This window comes from Meriones unguiculatus, chromosome 2, assembly GCF_030254825.1.
Source record: "Meriones unguiculatus strain TT.TT164.6M chromosome 2, Bangor_MerUng_6.1, whole genome shotgun sequence".
Lineage (NCBI taxonomy): Eukaryota > Metazoa > Chordata > Mammalia > Rodentia > Muridae > Meriones > Meriones unguiculatus.
In genome coordinates this window covers 50,926,545-50,943,552 of record NC_083350.1, presented here as the reverse complement: position 1 = coordinate 50,943,552, position 17,008 = coordinate 50,926,545, and the positions used below count along the sequence as shown (strand labels likewise).

At 42.5% G+C, this 17,008-nt stretch overlaps 2 protein-coding genes and 1 long non-coding RNA gene across 7 annotated transcripts in view; 1 reads left to right on the top strand and 2 right to left on the bottom strand.

The window, feature by feature from the left end:
* LOC132652337 (uncharacterized) overlaps positions 1–2,806 on the bottom strand; it is an 83,256-nt gene extending 80,450 nt beyond the window's left edge. The window contains exon 1 of the long non-coding RNA XR_009589836.1: positions 2,669–2,806. This is a non-coding gene — a long non-coding RNA (uncharacterized LOC132652337). The remainder of the gene's footprint in view (positions 1–2,668) is intronic.
* LOC110543938 (protocadherin alpha-C2) overlaps positions 1–17,008 on the top strand; it is a 221,863-nt gene that overhangs the window by 27,203 nt on the left and 177,652 nt on the right. Inside the window, exon 1 of one of the 5 annotated variants that reach the window (XM_060377414.1) lies at positions 2,763–5,240. The exons of the other annotated variants lie outside the window; for them this stretch is intronic. Coding sequence (XP_060233397.1) covers positions 2,898–5,240 — 2,343 coding nt within the window. The 5' untranslated portion in view covers positions 2,763–2,897. Of the gene's footprint in view, positions 1–2,762; positions 5,241–17,008 lie in introns of those variants that run through there. 5 annotated transcript variants of the gene reach the window in all.
* On the bottom strand, positions 11,029–16,623 carry LOC132652336 (uncharacterized). Its single transcript, XM_060377416.1, has 2 exons — positions 16,307–16,623; positions 11,029–12,622 (listed from the first exon to the last, which is right to left on the bottom strand). The coding sequence occupies exon 2, from the start codon at positions 11,917–11,919 to the stop codon at positions 11,146–11,148; it is 774 nt and encodes a 257-aa protein (XP_060233399.1). The 5' UTR covers positions 11,920–12,622; positions 16,307–16,623; the 3' UTR covers positions 11,029–11,145.

The following is a 17,008-nucleotide window of genomic DNA, read 5'->3' as shown; positions in this document are numbered from 1 at the left end:
CTAAACCCACACTTGTAATGTTGAGAGAATGCTGGGACTTTAGGAAATCATTCCATATACCTGCTCCTGAATTTATATTACACATGTGCTTCTGAATTATCGATGGATCCTAGACATACAATTCTCACTTCTGTACCGTTAATACCCATTGATACTCATGTTTCATGCTGAGTTCATTTTTCTTCTGAGAAAGTTCTTGAACATTTCTTTTCCTATGGTCTGATAGTGAAGAAGCCCCTATGTTTTTGAATATTCAGATGTAGTATTTCAATGCCATCTTTGATAAATAGTTTTGTTAGGTATTTAATGCTGAGTTGGAATTTATTTTCCCCATCACTTTCAAGATAACTTTCTGTAGTCCTCTCATGAGAAGGTGGCTACCAAATTTATTATTGAGATTTTGTGAACAATTTTAGCTCCTTTAATATTTTTTGTTTGTTTTAAAATTGTCAACAACCTTACTATTACCTGATTAGCTTTGGCTTACTTCTCAAAAATCTTCCTTGAATTCATCACAACATTTTACATCTGTTAGTTGATACTTTATCTATTTAAAATATTAATTATTAGTATTCTTTCAAATATTGCTTCTATTTTATGTTACCCTCTTATTCTGAGAATCACAGTGTACATATGTTAAATCTTTCACCACATACTTTATAGATTTTATATCCAATTGTGCTTTTACATGACTTAAGCTCTTTGCTGCATGATACTTATGCTATTGCAATTTTCTTACTTAGTAATTTTCATTCTCCTCCTCCTCTTCTTTTTCTTTTTCAGATAGAGTTTTTTTGTATAATTGTGGCTGTCCTGAAGCTTGCTCTGTAGGCAGGCTGGCCTTGATCTCTAGGATCTGCCTTCCTCTACCTCCCAAGTGCTGGGATTAAAGGCATGCCCCACCACGCCTGGTTCTTGTCTTATTAGTTTTGGGTACCACTCAAACTAATCAACTGAATTCCTCACTTCTGTCAGTGCCTTTTCAGGTTTAGAACCTTGTTTTACTTTTTAAGAAATTAGAGACTTTTTTTTTTTACTGAAATTCTCTACTTTTTATGAGTTTAATTAACACAATAATTATGGTTGTTTGTGATCTCATGTCATTGAATCATCTGTCAGGTTATCTCTTTCTTCTCATAACCTTCTTATTAAGTCTGATAATATTAAGTTGAATTCTAGACATTGTACATGAAAAATTAAAGTTGTCCTGAATAATATTTTTTAGAGAAGGATAATCTACTTAAATATTTGTTTGAATTACATTTAGAAAATACACATTTCATTAATGTGAGAGATTGGGTTGAAATAGACATTAATTTCTCTTCTTTGTTTTGCTTCTATACTGTTTGTAATTATAAGTGTTCTGACCACTTAAACTTTATATCTCATATTCATTACTTTTATTCTGCTTTATAGGACAAAACAAAGTAAAATGAATCACAGAGTGCTGGGATTAAAGCATGTTCAATCACTCCTGGTTATAACTAAAGTTTCTAAGGAAAAAAAAAAACAGTGAGTTAGGCCAGCCAAGAAAGTACTCTTTAATATCTGACTGAAAGAATGGCTTAAAAATTCTAAAGGCACTTTCCTGTGCCTTCTGTGGTATTAAGAAAGTTATGACTGGGAACACAATCCTCAAATTAAGGGTCAACTACAAACAAGTACAGATCATAACAGCTGCAAAGATAAGTCAAATGATAAGAGGTTATTTTGCCTATGTCTGTATAAAAATGAAAATAAATATTTTCCATGTCAAGAATGCCTTTTCTTCATTGGGTTATACCATTACTTTAAATGGAGCCTAAATATTTTTGTGGCACACTGAATTTTAATATTAAGATTCTGAGTTGTTGGATAAATGTAAGGTATGTGATTACACAGTTTACACAGTAATAGCAACTCAAATAATTGCTAAGTAAATGCCATATCCTGAAAATAGGTGTCAAGTTGCTTACTAAAATTGTATGACATCTGGACAATTAAAGTCTCCACATTACAGTAATACTGCATAAAAATTATTAGGTGCTGAAAGAATTAAAGGAGTAAATGTTCATTACTTTGAATATATTTCAAAAAAGGAACCCCAGTTAGTTTCACATCCAAAGTTTTAATTGTTCTTGAAGATAGCATCAATAAATCACCAGTAGTAAACATTAAATTTAGAATATTCCGTTCAAGTAATATCGAGAAAATACATGTTCATTAAGTTAATACAGACAAACTAAAAAAAAAAAAAAAAAAAAAAAAAGGGCTATCCCTAAATATTGAAAGGACACTTAAACAACAGTAACTATTGAAAATTATAACTTGAAAGTTATTTGATCAGTTTCAGTGTAAACTACTCTATAAATAAAATAAAAAACCCACAAATCATTTGGGAATGTCTTTACTGAAGATGTATTCACCTGCGGTGGAACACTCGTACTGATGATTTACTTTAGATTGCATTTATAAAGTCAAATCCAATCGGGAGACCGTCAGCAGAACATCTGAGGGATCGTGAAGCAATGAAACAAATACAGGGGCCTGGTTAAAAAAGTGACATCTACTCAGAGAACACGGACATACGCAGGCATAGAAAACGTGTAACTGGAACTGAGTAATACTGAGAAATAATTTCACTAATAAAAGGTAAGTGAATAAAAACGGAACAAAATAAGGAACTTACCCTTTTATCCACATGGTGTCGCTAGACACCACAAGATGATCTTTTCCTCTTCCAACGTCAAAAGCATACGGAGAGTACGTTTTACTTAGGAAAAGAATCTTCCATTTTAGTCTCTGCTACAGAAGCTCAGGAAAGCGAGGAAATCAAATCTATAGTATCTTGGAGCTAAGTTTGCGAGGAATTTTGTGTGGCGCTGCAATAAAGACTGGAGAAGCTGAACAAGATTGCAATGGTATATTCCCAGCGAGGAAGTCCAGGATTTCGGCGCCTGCTGATCTCCTTTGTGCTCCTGGCAGCCTGGGAGGCAGGCAGCGGCCAGCTCCACTACTCCGTCCCCGAGGAGGCCAAGCACGGCACCTTCGTGGGCCGCATCGCGCAGGACCTGGGGCTGGAGCTGGCGGAGCTGGTGCCCCGCCTGTTCAGGGTGGCGTCCAAGGACCGCGGGGACCTTCTGGAGGTGAATCTGCAGAATGGCATTCTGTTCGTGAATTCTCGGATCGACCGGGAGGAGCTGTGCGGGCGGAGCGCGGAGTGCAGCATCCACCTGGAGGTGATCGTGGACCGTCCGCTGCAGGTTTTCCACGTGGAGGTGGAGGTGAGGGACATTAACGACAACCCGCCGCGGTTCTCCCGACCTGAACAAAGATTACTCATTTTAGAGTCAAGACTGCCAGACTCGCGGTTTCCGGTAGAGGGCGCATCTGACTTGGATATAGGAGCCAATGCAGCCTTGAGCTATAAGGTAAACCCTAACGAATATTTTGACTTGTATGTTAAAAGAAACGAGGAAGAAACAAACGTTTTAGAGCTAGTTTTGAAGAAGCCCTTAGACAGAGAAGAAACCCAAGAACACCGTTTGTTACTAATTGCAATCGATGGCGGGAAACCTCAACTGACAGGGACTGTCCAGTTACTGATTGACGTGTTGGATGCAAATGATAACGCTCCGGAGTTCGATAAATCTATTTATAACGTTAGATTAATGGAAAACACACCCAAAGAGACATTAGTAATTAAACTCAACGCTTCAGATGCGGATGAGGGACTCAATAAGGAAATACTGTATTTCTTCAGTAATCTCGTTCTTGACGATGTAAAATCTAAATTTACAATAGATTCTACCAGTGGAGAAATAAAAGTCAAGGAAGCGCTGGATTACGAAGACTGCAAAGTATATGAAATTAATATTGACGCCGTGGACAGAAGTACATTCCCGTTAACAGGACACTGCAAAGTTATAGTGAAACTCGTGGATGTAAATGATAATGTGCCGCAGATGGCCATAACCTCACTTTTTTTGCCCATCAAAGAGGACGCTCCGCTGGGCACCGTCATCGCCCTGATCAGCGTGTCCGACCGGGACTCCGGAGCCAACGGGCAGGTGAGCTGCTCCCTGAGTCCTCAGGTGCCCTTCAGGCTGGTGTCCACCTTCAAGAACTACTATTCGCTGGTGCTGGACAGCGCCCTGGACCGCGAGAGCACAGCGGCCTATGAGGTGGTGGTGACCGCGCGCGACGGGGGCTCCCCCCCGCTGGGGGCCACCGCCAGCGTGTCCGTGGAGGTGGCCGACGTGAACGACCACGCGCCCGCGTTCGCGCAGCCCGAGTACACGGTGTTCGTGAGGGAGAACAACCCGCCGGGCGCGCACATCTTCACGGTGTCGGCGGCGGACGCGGACGCGCAGGAGAACGCGCTGGTGTCCTACTCGCTGGTGGAGCGGCGCGTGGGCGAGCGCTGGCTGTCGAGCTACGTGTCCGTGCACGCGGAGAGCGGCCGGGTGTTCGCGCTGCAGCCCCTGGACCACGAGGAGCTGGAGCTGCTGCAGTTCCAGGTGAGCGCGCGGGACGCTGGTGTGCCAGCGCTGGGCAGCAATGCCACCCTGCAGGTGTTCGTGCTGGACGAGAACGACAACGCGCCCGCGCTGCTGGGGCCTCAGGGTGGAGGGACTATTGAGCTGTTGTCCCGGTCCGTGAGTCCGGGCCACGTGGTCGCGAAGGTGCGCGCTGTGGACGCGGACTCTGGCTACAACGCGTGGCTGTCGTATGAGTTACAGCCAGCGGCGGGTGCTGCGCGCAGCCCGTTCCGCGTGGGGTTGTACACGGGTGAGATCAGCACCGCTCGAGCTCTGGATGAAGCGGACGCGCCGCGCCAGCGCCTGTTGGTGCTGGTGAAGGACCATGGCGAGCCCGCGCTGACGGCCACCGCCACCTTTCTGGTGTCTCTAGTGGAGAACGGCCAGACGCCAAAGCTCTCATCCAGGGTGTTGGTTGGAACCTCTGGCTCAGAGTCCACGCTCGTGACCGTCAACGTGTACCTGATCGTCGCCATCTGCGCGGTGTCCAGCCTGCTGGTGCTCACGCTGCTGCTCTACACTGCGCTGCGCTGCTCAGCGGCGCCCACGGAGGGCGCGTGCGGGCCGGGGAAGCCCGTGCTGGTGTGCTCCAGCGAGGTGGGCACCTGGTCCTACTCGCAGCAGAGAAGACAGAGGGTGTGCTCTGGAGAGGGCCCGCCCAAGACCGACCTCATGGCCTTCAGCCCCAGCCTGCCTCAGGGCCCCAGCTCTGCAGAGAACGTGAGTTCCTAAACCTTGCTCACTGCAGCTTTTCTCTGAATTCTTTAACATCGAATCTTTGAAGGCTTCCCCCGTGGTTGTTCTAGCTTTTAAGAATCAGTCGTCACACACACAACTAACCTACCGAATTCATAGCTAACTTTTAAAGCTGTACCATTTCCTACTCTTTAAAGTACAAAGCTTTTTTTTTTTTTTTAGCTGTATTTAAGGGATTGGAGAAACTGGCTCAGTGGCTGTTCTTGCAGAGGGTTTGACTTCAATTCCCTCTACCCTCATGATGGCTCATAATCATTCCCAACTTTGGTTCCAGGGGAGCCAACACCTTCTGGCTTCCAAGGGCACACGGTACACATACTTACACATAGGCAAAACAAAAACAAAAACAAAAACAAACCAAAAAAAAAAAACAAACAAAAAAACAAAACAAAAAAACCAAACAAACATATGAAAATAAGTACATCTTTAAAAAAAAATCTACATTTTTGGATATGCATGTGCACTGTGTATGACTTACAGTCGCTGTTAATCCGTGGAAGGTTTTATTAATACACTCAACAACCTTCTTTCTCAACTTAAAATATATTCAAGCCTCTTGTGGACTTACAGTCTATGTGTGTAGTGTATGTGTGGGGGGGAATGTGGTCCTGCTCATAGAGGGTGGAGAAGGAGGCTCTATACTCTCTGCTTTATCCCCTTGACATCAAGCAGGTGAGCAGCTAGGTGAGCAGTGAGCAAGCCCCAGCTATGCCCTTAACCCTCTCCCCCACCGCACACTTGGGGTTACAGGTATTCGGGAGCATATGTGGCTCATGGATTCTTGGGATTTGAAGTCAGGCCCTCATGCTTGCATAACAAGAATTCTTTCTGTTAAGCCAATCCTTCTTCCTTCCTTCCTTCCTTCCTTCCTTCCTTCCTTCCTTCCTTCCTTCGTCTGAGTCATGCCAGGTTAGCTTTGATATCACTAGATTCCTAGGTTGGCCTCAAACTCTGAATCCTCCTGTCTTAGTCCCGTTCCCCCCCCCCCCCCAGTGCTGATTTACGGGCAGGAGAGACCACAATCTGCCCGTAATATATTTTCAAAATAAATTGTTAGCCTGAGACTTAATCTAGGGCATATTATTGCAACAAATTGTAAGACATTGCTTTTAATTTTTTTCTTTTTAATTTTGTCAGTTTTGAGACAGGGTCTTACTGTATAGCCTTTGTTACCTTGGGAATCCTTATGTAAACCAGCTGGCCTGAAACACAAAGACCTCTGCTGTTCTCTGCCTCCCAAGAGCTGGGATTAAAGGTGTGAGCCACCAAGCCTGGCCTAAACTATTTATTAATATATTATTTTAGGACTGCATATCAGTATTTTTACAACAGTTCATCAACTCTTTTTTTTTCTTTCTGTTGGATTGCAACTATTTTATTTTTATATAAAAGTTTAATTTTTAGTCATTTGTGTGCCATAAATAATTAATTTAATCTTTGTCTAAATAGATTTGCAAACAAAGTTTTCATAATTAAAAACTTTTGTGTTAGAATTTACATTTTAGTAGTATTTTCCCTTACATATACATAACTGTTGTTTAAAATTTTTGTAACACGGAGGAGTAGAGTAAAAAATTTCCATTCTATTTCCATCACAAAGCATTGCGTGAATATAGAATAATAATTCAATTTCTGCCCAAAGTTTTAACATTAGAATTTGGAGAAACAATGGATGTAATTTTTCAGAAACTTGGGTGCTATTTCACTTTAAATTGTTTGTTTTGAGAAGTACTTGTGAACTCTTCCATCTCTGAAAATCCCAGCATGTTTGGTGAGAAAACATACTGCTTACTGCTTTACATTTTTAGTTTAGGAAGAAACATAAGTTTACTATTATAAAACTCTTCTCTTCTGTTTTTTGTCTACAGACATTGTAGTCTACCATAAGCTAGTGTCCTTGCCATTGAAAAATGAAACTGTCTTGCTCTTTGTTTTGGCAAAACATGTGTGCCCAACAGGTAACAACCATTGCATACTTACTACAGGAAATGTTAGAGCCCCTTTTCTTGCATTGCTAATTTTTTAAATCTCATAAGCATTTATTTTTATAGTTACCATTCTATCATGCTATTGGATATTTATAATACACTGAGCACCTATAGGGGGGCCTGAGAATTAGCTTACTGAAAATACCTACCAACTTAAAAAATTCTGGTTCATTTACTTTTGAAATGTAAAATTACTGGTTTACATGGTTGCTATAAAATTTTCCTTATGGAGGAGGGAGATATTTGTTTATAAAGATATCAGTTAATCATCTTTTAGATAATCTTCCCCCTTCAGTCAAATAAACTATTTGAATAAATAAGGTTGAGAAGCTGTAAGCTATTTTTCAGCAAAAGGTCAATGCTTTTCCTTTCCACATTAATTTATTTTACTTAAAATTTCAGTAATGTTTTATATTTTAAATCTGGAGCCAATAAGATTATTCCAACTATTCCAGCTGAACTGTATAAATAAGCTTCAGGGAACTTTAAAGAATTACAATGAACAGTAAATACGATGTTAAACTCAACCAGCTGAAGTTTCCTGTAGGAAGTACACTTTACTTAGATTAATATACATGTATTAGTTACTAGGAAAAAGCCTTTGCCAAAGAGAACTAGATCAATATATTTTGCGTGTTAGGCTTATATTATTCTAAGTAAAGAAACTTCTTACTTGGGTTTGTTTTTGGTTAGCAAATGACATTTTTGTTTGCACAAATTACTGACACAAAAATGCCTGCGGGAAAGAATGTCAAATAGATCTGAGCTAATATTTGACGATAGCGTGTCATAAAAGGGACAGATTTGCATTATTGTGAGGCTTAGTGTATGTTGGAAGAGGGGAAGAAGGCGGGTGACAGGCCTCATTTCAAAGGTCGTAGTGGTGACTCACTTAAGTTTGAAAAGATGTCATTCGTCTCCAGCTGATGACGTTAAGGATGAAGTAACGGCAGCATTGATGTTTGACCTGACTTTAATGTACGGTGATAACATTCTTGTAGGAAAAGATGGAAGTTTTAAAACTCCATCTGAGGGCACTGCAGAGTGGCAGAGCACTTACTCAAGGCCTTGGGTTCAGTCCTCAGCCAAGAGGAACCAAGTTTAAGCAAAGACCTTTTTTTTTTGAAGGAAGAGGATGCAAATAGTCTATATTCTCCACAAAATGCGAATCGTATTAAAGAATAATCGAAAATAATTCCTTGACTGGGGCATTTATCATCAGGAATGTATTCCTAAAGACCAACCACCCACTGAAGATGATGCATAAAAAATACATTACAGAAGAATAAAATTAATTATTGACAAGGAGAAACCCTTGAGAAATAGAAAATATTGTTATGATTAAAATGAAAAGTTGGCCTATGACCATGCTGTAAGTCATATGGAAGTATTCTAATATTAAATTTCTAGTTTTGGTAATTTAATGAATTTATGCTCATAAAGATAAATATAGTATGTGTGAAAGATAGAGAAGCTGTGGGCAGACTTTGAGTGAGACCAGTGAGAACACACATACACACACAAATAAAAATAAAATTATCATAGGTGATATAGAGACTGCGTATGTCATTAAAACAAAATGTTAATTTCTAAGACTTGAATTTACTAATTTGCTAACAATTACTAGTAGTCCTTTCACGTTAAACTATCTACTTTCCAGGGGTCAGCAGGTATTAATGAAATTGACAGAAACATAGGAAGGGAAGATGCAGATGTGGATGGGGAATGTACCAAAAGTTCTCACTTGAAACGTGGAAAAAGATAAGACCTTGTAAAGGATATAGGATGAAGCTGAGGTCTAAAGGAAAAGATCAAATCTTTAGGAACATCAGAAGAGAAAGGCAAAACACAGCAGGAATAATTTTCAGCAAAAGGTGATGTAGTGAGATACATAAATAGGAAATTAATTATTAAAATAAACTGAACCTCAATCAAGAAATGCTGTAGATATAGGTTCAGGGGCACATTTATGTATCCTGCTCACTACTCTCAACTCTAAGACACGGATATTTTGAGTTTGAAGTCAACCCTGGGCTGCACAATCTAAGGTGAACCTGATCTGCAGTGAGAACAGATATTTATGTATAGAAATGTATATATATATATATATGTTCAAAATGTTGTACATACTATGCATTAAAACCACGTTCAATATCACTTGAAGGAACCATAAGCATATATGCTATTCGTGAACAAAGTAACAATACACATCAACAATTTTAAGATTTAAAAAAATTAGACAATTTTTTAAAATTTAAAGCATTCCAAAGGTGTGTACGTATATTTCCATGAAAGAAATACATGGACAAGTTAACTATGTACTCAAATTAAGGAGAGTTACTCATCTTCTGCATTCCAAGGTTAAATTGTATCACACTTAATAATCCTAAATTGGAATACAAAAATGTTTAAAATACTGCTAAAAATGTTGCTTCTCTGTGAAGAAATAAAGACCATACTTACTTTAAGTTACAAAAAAACCGTACGAGAAGACATTGACCCTGAAAATTATAAACATTTTGAGGATTTACTATCAAGGTAAGTTAAAGAAGATAGATAATGTATTAATTAAAAGAAAAACCCTTCAGTGAGGTTATTCAATTCGCTTCTTACCCATTGGAGCCGCATGGTGTCGCTGTGTACCGCAGAGTTCCGTCTAGCCAGCACACACAAAGCCCTTTCTTCTGGTTGCTGAGTCCTTCCACGACTGCTGAATGATGGCGAACGAAGAAGAACTGAATTGATAGACTTTGGATCATACAGAATTTTATGCAGTGAAAAAAAATCTTCTAATGGAAACAAAGCAAGAGGAATTTGATATGGATTTTATCACTGAAGGCAGATTGGGAACACGTTGTCTTCTGCTCTCGCTCCTGCTCCTGGCAGGCTGGGAGGCAGGCAGCGGCCAGCTCCACTACTCCGTCCCCGAGGAGGCCAAGCACGGCACCTTCGTGGGCCGCATCGCGCAGGACCTGGGGCTGGAGCTGGCGGAGCTGGTGCCCCGCCTGTTCAGGGTGGCGTCCAAGGACCGCGGGGACCTTCTGGAGGTGAATCTGCAGAATGGCATTCTGTTCGTGAATTCTCGGATCGACCGGGAGGAGCTGTGCGGGCGGAGCGCGGAGTGCAGCATCCACCTGGAGGTGATCGTGGACCGTCCGCTGCAGGTTTTCCACGTGGAGGTGGAGGTGAGGGACATTAATGATAATCCTCCCATGTTCCCGGTAAAGGAGCAAAGAATGTTAATTTACGAATCTAGGCTGCCAGATTCTTTGTTTCCACTAGAGGGCGCGTCAGATGCTGATGCTGGTTCAAATTCTGTTTTAAGCTATAAACTCAGTCCCAGCGAATACTTTGGGCTAGATGTGAAAACGAACAGTGACGGCAACAAACAAATTGGACTCTTGTTAAAAAAATCCTTGGACAGAGAGGCTGACCCTGAGCACACGCTACTGCTGACCGCCACGGATGGGGGCAAGCCTGAGCTCACAGGCTCCGCTCAGCTGCTGGTCGCCGTGCTGGATGTGAACGACAACGCCCCGACTTTCCAGCATCCCGAGTATGAAGTGAGACTCTCGGAACACTCAGACAGCGGGACCACGGTTATTAGACTGAACGCTTCCGACAGGGACGAAGGGAGCAACGCAGCCATCGCTTACTCTTTCAACAGGCTGGTCCCGCCCCAGGTTCTGGACCAGTTCAGCATAGACACAGACACAGGAGAAATCGTAGTTCGAGGGAGTTTGGATTTTGAGCAAGTCAACACCTACAAAATCCGCGTTGACGCGACGGACAAAGGACATCCTCCGATGGCGGGCCACTGCACTGTTTTAGTGAAGGTGCTGGATGAAAACGACAATGCGCCCCAGATCACGTTGACCTCCTTATCCCTGCCTGTCCGAGAGGACGCTCCACTGGGCACCGTCATCGCCCTCATCAGCGTTTCGGACATGGACTCCGGAGCCAACGGGCAGGTGAGCTGCTCCCTGAGTCCTCACGTGCCCTTCAGGCTGGTGTCCACCTTCAAGAATTACTATTCGCTGGTGCTGGACAGCGCCCTGGACCGCGAGAGCACAGCGGCCTATGAGGTGGTGGTGACCGCGCGCGACGGGGGCTCCCCCCCGCTGGGGGCCACCGCCAGCGTGTCCGTGGAGGTGGCCGACGTGAACGACCACGCGCCCGCGTTCGCGCAGCCCGAGTACACGGTGTTCGTGAGGGAGAACAACCCGCCGGGCGCGCACATCTTCACGGTGTCCGCGGCGGACGCGGACGCGCAGGAGAACGCGCTGGTGTCCTACTCGCTGGTGGAGCGGCGCGTGGGCGAGCGCTGGCTGTCGAGCTACGTGTCCGTGCACGCGGAGAGCGGCCGGGTGTTCGCGCTGCAGCCCCTGGACCACGAGGAGCTGGAGCTGCTGCAGTTCCAGGTGAGCGCGCGGGATGCTGGTGTGCCAGCGCTGGGCAGCAATGCCACCCTGCAGGTGTTCGTGCTGGACGAGAACGACAATGCGCCTGCGCTGCTGGGGCCTTGGACACAAGGATCCGGTGGTGTAATGAGCGAACTTGTGTCCCCCTCTTTGGGTGCCGGCCAGGTGGTCACGAAGGTGCGCGCGGTAGACGCGGACTCTGGCTACAATGCCTGGCTGTCTTATGAGCTGCATCCTTTGTCAGGAGGTACGAGGAGCCTGTTCCGGGTTGGTCTGTACACGGGCGAGATCAGCACCACACGCGCCCTGGATGAGGGGGACGCGCAGCGCCATCGCCTGTTAGTGCTGGTCAGGGACCACGGGGAGCCCGCGCTGACGGCCACTGCGACGGTGTTAGTGTCTTTGGTGGAGCACAGCCAGACTCCAAAAGTCTCTTCGCGGGCGTCAGGTGCCACCGGCCAGGAAGTGTCGCTCGTGAACGTCAACGTGTACCTGATCATCGCCATCTGCGCGGTGTCCAGCCTGCTGGTTCTAACCCTCATGGTGTACGTCGCTCTGCGGTGCTCAGTGCAGCCTACGCAGGGCGTGTGCGGGGCTGGGAAGCCCGTGCTGGTGTGCTCCAGCGCGGTGGGGAGCTGGTCTTATTCACAACAGAGGAGACAGAGGGTGTGCTCTGGAGAGGGACCTCCCAAAACAGACCTCATGGCCTTCAGCCCGGGTCTTCCTCCTTGTCCGGCTGGGGGTGAGCACCAGGATTTAAACGAAGACCATTGCTCAAGAGTAAGTCCAAGATTTCGTATTTGTCCTTACGGCTTAAAATTTTACATTGTTTTTCTATAGTTAGTTTCCTGTTTTCTCATTCTTTAAGTTTCTATTCCTTTTCCTGTGCTAAGTATGTTCACCTTGTTGTTTTCCTCATAATCTTCATTTTGTTGATCTTACGTATAAACAGAATTAAACATTATTATGCACATTCCGCACTACATGGTTTTGAAAATCAAACTAAAAATTTTGTTACATTTGTCCTTTTCTACCACGTTGTTTAGGTCAGTGATCATATTTTCCTGAGTAAGAAATAGGGTATTCATGATTTTGTTTTTAACACCAGGAGAATTATTTTGTTTTTAAATTAATTTATTTTTTATTCATTACAATTTATTCATTTTGTATCCCAGCTGTAGCCCCCTCCCTCATCTCCTCCCAATCCCATCCCCTCCCTCTTTTCCTCCCATGCCCCTCCCCCAGTCCACTGATGGGGACTGTCCTCCTCCCCTTCCATCTGACCCTAGCCTATCAGGTCTCATCAGGACTGGCTGCATTGTCTTCCTCTGTGTCCTGGTAAGGCTGCTCCCCCCTCAGGGGGAGAGGAGAATTATTTTGAATATGTGTTTTTCATAGGACATTGAAATCATAACACAATTGGGTCACACATTCTTTTCTCTTTGCTTTTTTTTTCTTTTTTCGCTCTCTCTCTCGGCATATTTTTGAGATGAAACCAAGGGCATACCAGGCAAGCACTCTATGAATCATGTATATAAAAATATTGAACTAGCTGAGTGTTGCACAAAGCCTGTAATCCCAGCACTCAAGGAGACAGGGGCAGGCAGATCCCCGTGAGTTCCAGGCCAGCCTGGTCTACAAAGTGAGTTCAGGACAGCCAAGGCTGTCTTGAAAAGCCAAAAACAAAAACAAAAACCAAAAAAAAAAAAAAACTTTATACTCTTGAAAGAACACCTATACCATGTTATTTTCTGTATTCTTTTCACAGTCATTGTTCTTCCTAGAGGAGCTAGAGCTTTTTTTATTGTAATTGTACCCATTTAGTGGTAAAGGACAATGACTAGGTTGAGTGCACCTGGAAGGAGAATGGGTGAAGATCTCAGAACCTTTAATGAACTTTTTCCATCCATAGTTATTACCCTGTTTATTAGAGGTCCAAACACTATAGAAATAGTAGTAGGAGGGAACTTGGATTTTAATCCTGTAAACTCACATAACGCCAATATTCCCATATTGCTCTCAGTGGTTTTCCCCTTGTCTAACAGGTACAAGGCCCTAGGTTTTAGTTACTGTAGGGAAAACCATAAAGAAACAAACATAAAAGCCAATGTACTTCTGTGATGTTGCCGTTCTCTTGGTCTTGATTTTCGTGTAAAGGGTCTCCTTATAAGGTACAAGCTTACTTCTCTTCTCTCTCTGTGTAATTATTTGCGCTATTTGCCATTCTCTACACAAAAGCCAGCCAGGTGGTGTCTAAGTTGTGAATCTCCAGGACAGCCTCCTTTGCCAAATTTCACCGCTGCTGCTTCTATCTTTGCAGCATTGCATAGGCTGTTTATCCTGTTAGTTTTCTGTTTTCACTCTATAAAATTTTAAATAGAAATAATAATATTTGTCATACAGGTATTACATTTGTAAGTTGATACTTCTTTTTTTATTGTATTTATTTTTTATTTTTTTATTTTTTGATACTTCTAAGGTGCTTGTAAATAGTGTTTGTCAAGGAGGAGCTGCTTAATTATTATGAATTCCATATCATTTTCATTTATATAAAATTATTTGTGTGGTTATTCTGGGAAGGACAGTATTACTCAATCATTCTGAGATACCGCTAGTATTTTAGTGCCATGTATTACTTCGGAAACAATCACTTTTCAGTGTTAACTGTTGAATTAAGACTGTAGCAATAGAAAAGCTTTTGGATCCAAAGATATTCAAGACATAGAAGTGATTTCCAAAGATAGTTTAAACTCTCTGTATTGTGCATTTTCCCCAGAAAATAGATCATTCTAAGAATCAATATCACATTTTCTTCCACTGAAAAGCTCCTCAGTATCAATAACAGACCTAAGTTAGAGTTTGTGCTCCTAATGTCTTCATTTTCTACACTCTTCAAATGGCATAAACTGTTAATCCAGTTTTCATTGTTGTTCATAAAGAAGTACAGAGTGATTTTTTAATACATAATATAATAACAAGATCAAAAACCTCTAAACTCTCCTATATACTTAAGAGCAACAAATTTTCTTCTGGACATACTAACCAGTAGAGACCACAATTCGTGCTATGTTGTGGTGGTGTACACCTTTAACCCTAGCACTGACTTTGAAGTCAGTCTGTTCTACAGAGTAAATTTCAGGATGGCCAGGGCCACACAGAGAAACTTAGTCTTGAAAAACAACAAAAAGAACAATTTGTATAGATAATTATGTCTAGTAGCTAGAGAAGAGCTCACTATAATACTATGGCTATATCCACGAAGTAAAACATTAAAAAAAAATGTATGGCAAGATTTCATTATCTAGTATCTGCTAAAACCACTGAGTCAAAACCGAACCCATGGCTTCAAAATTTTTATATAAAAATAAAGACATACTATATATAATGTGACAATCAGAGAAAGCAGAATATTATGGGTCATAAGAAAGGTAAATAAATTATGATGTGGCTGAAGGCAACTGTCTCCCTATCTTCCTAGTTGATGGAAATTTCCAGATTAATGATGAGTTTGGTGATTAGAAAATGGAGAAGTTCCTGTTGGAGAATATTATAATAACCAGTATTTGGGGGGGGGAAGAAATAATTTAAGGTACATTGATGCACAGCAAAATCCCAAGTGAGTCTGAAAGCAGGGAGTAATCCACTTGGATTGGAGGGTATGATTCTCACAGGAGAGAGTAGGAGATAAGACAAGAAAAGTATTATAAAAAGAATCTCTGAAATAACTGCTAGAGTGATTTCTTTTACTTGTCTCTAAAGTCATTTGAAAAGTACCAAACATTTGAAGCGATGGTAATGAAGGAGTTCATAAAGTTGACCGTAAGTGTTAATGGAGGAATGAAGGCAGTTTAATAGAAAGTTTTGCAGTAGTCAAGCAGAATGCTTGGAAAATAAAACCCTGATGTAGGCAGATATCAAACTTGGGAAGCATTAGAACATGTATGTAATTATTTTACTTGTAGCTGGGAACATTTGTGTGAAACATTTAAGAAAACAAACTCCCCAAAGATAAAATATTCAAAGACTTAAGTGTGGAAAGTAAGATGGGTCAGCACAAATATTTAGTTAATGAAACAGGTTTTTATTATAAAGAAATAACCTACCTGATACTGGAGACAGAAAACAAGCATGTAGTCATTAGAAAAGGTTTTGGAAGGGTGGAAAGAGTAAATAAACAGGAGAACCATGAGCTATAACAAAGAAACACATAAATCCTGTAAAGGGAAAGTCACAATGTGTATATTAAGAGCTACTTTAATACAAAATCTTGATTCAAAGATCCCCAAACTTCCTGTATTTCTATCCAATAAAAAGTATATGAAAATTGCTTATCACCTCGCCTTCTTGACAACAAAAACATTTTCTAAGTTTGTCTCAAATTAAAGAGAACCACTTAGGTTTATCTGTATTTCAAAGTAGTGTGTGTGGGGGGGGAGTTTTTCTAATGCACAAAGAAGCGAAAATTATGGTCAAAAGTAAATATCCAAAAGCCATTTATCACACAAGAATGCCACGAGTAAGCATGAGAAATATTGCTCTACACGTTGACAACAAAGAGGAAAAATTCCATTTAAAACACAATTTTCATTGCTTAACTGTAAAACGTGTAAATCCTACTTACTGCTTGGGCCACATGATGTCGCTCTAAACCACTAAATGTCGCGAAGGGAAGCCATTCATATCCCATTAGAAAGACTCCACCGAGCTTCACTCTCCCCTTGCTCAACAATGGCCAGCATCTCGGGAGCGGAATGAAGAAATAAAAAAACCCTCCAAATTTTGAGGTAACTGTCGCGGATGAGAACAAAACGTCAGTAATTTGAAATGATAAACCTGAGAGGACACAACCGGAAGAGCCAACAATTACTCCTGCTCCTGATAATTCTGGCAGCCTGGGAGGCAGGCAGCGGCCAGCTCCACTACTCGGTCCCCGAGGAGGCCAAGCACGGCACCTTCGTGGGCCGCATCGCGCAGGACCTGGGGCTGGAGCTGGCGGAGCTGGTGCCCCGCCTGTTCAGGGTGGCGTCCAAGGACCGCGGGGACCTTCTGGAGGTGAATCTGCAGAATGGCATTCTGTTCGTGAATTCTCGGATCGACCGGGAGGAGCTGTGCGGGCGGAGCGCGGAGTGCAGCATCCACCTGGAGGTGATCGTGGACCGTCCGCTGCAGGTTTTCCACGTGGAGGTGGAGGTGAGGGACATTAACGACAACCCGCCTAGGTTTCCAAAGACACAAAAGACTCTGTTTATCCTGGAATCTAGGCTGCTTGACTCGCGGTTTCCACTAGAGGGCGCGTCAGACGCGGATGTGGGCTCCAATGCTC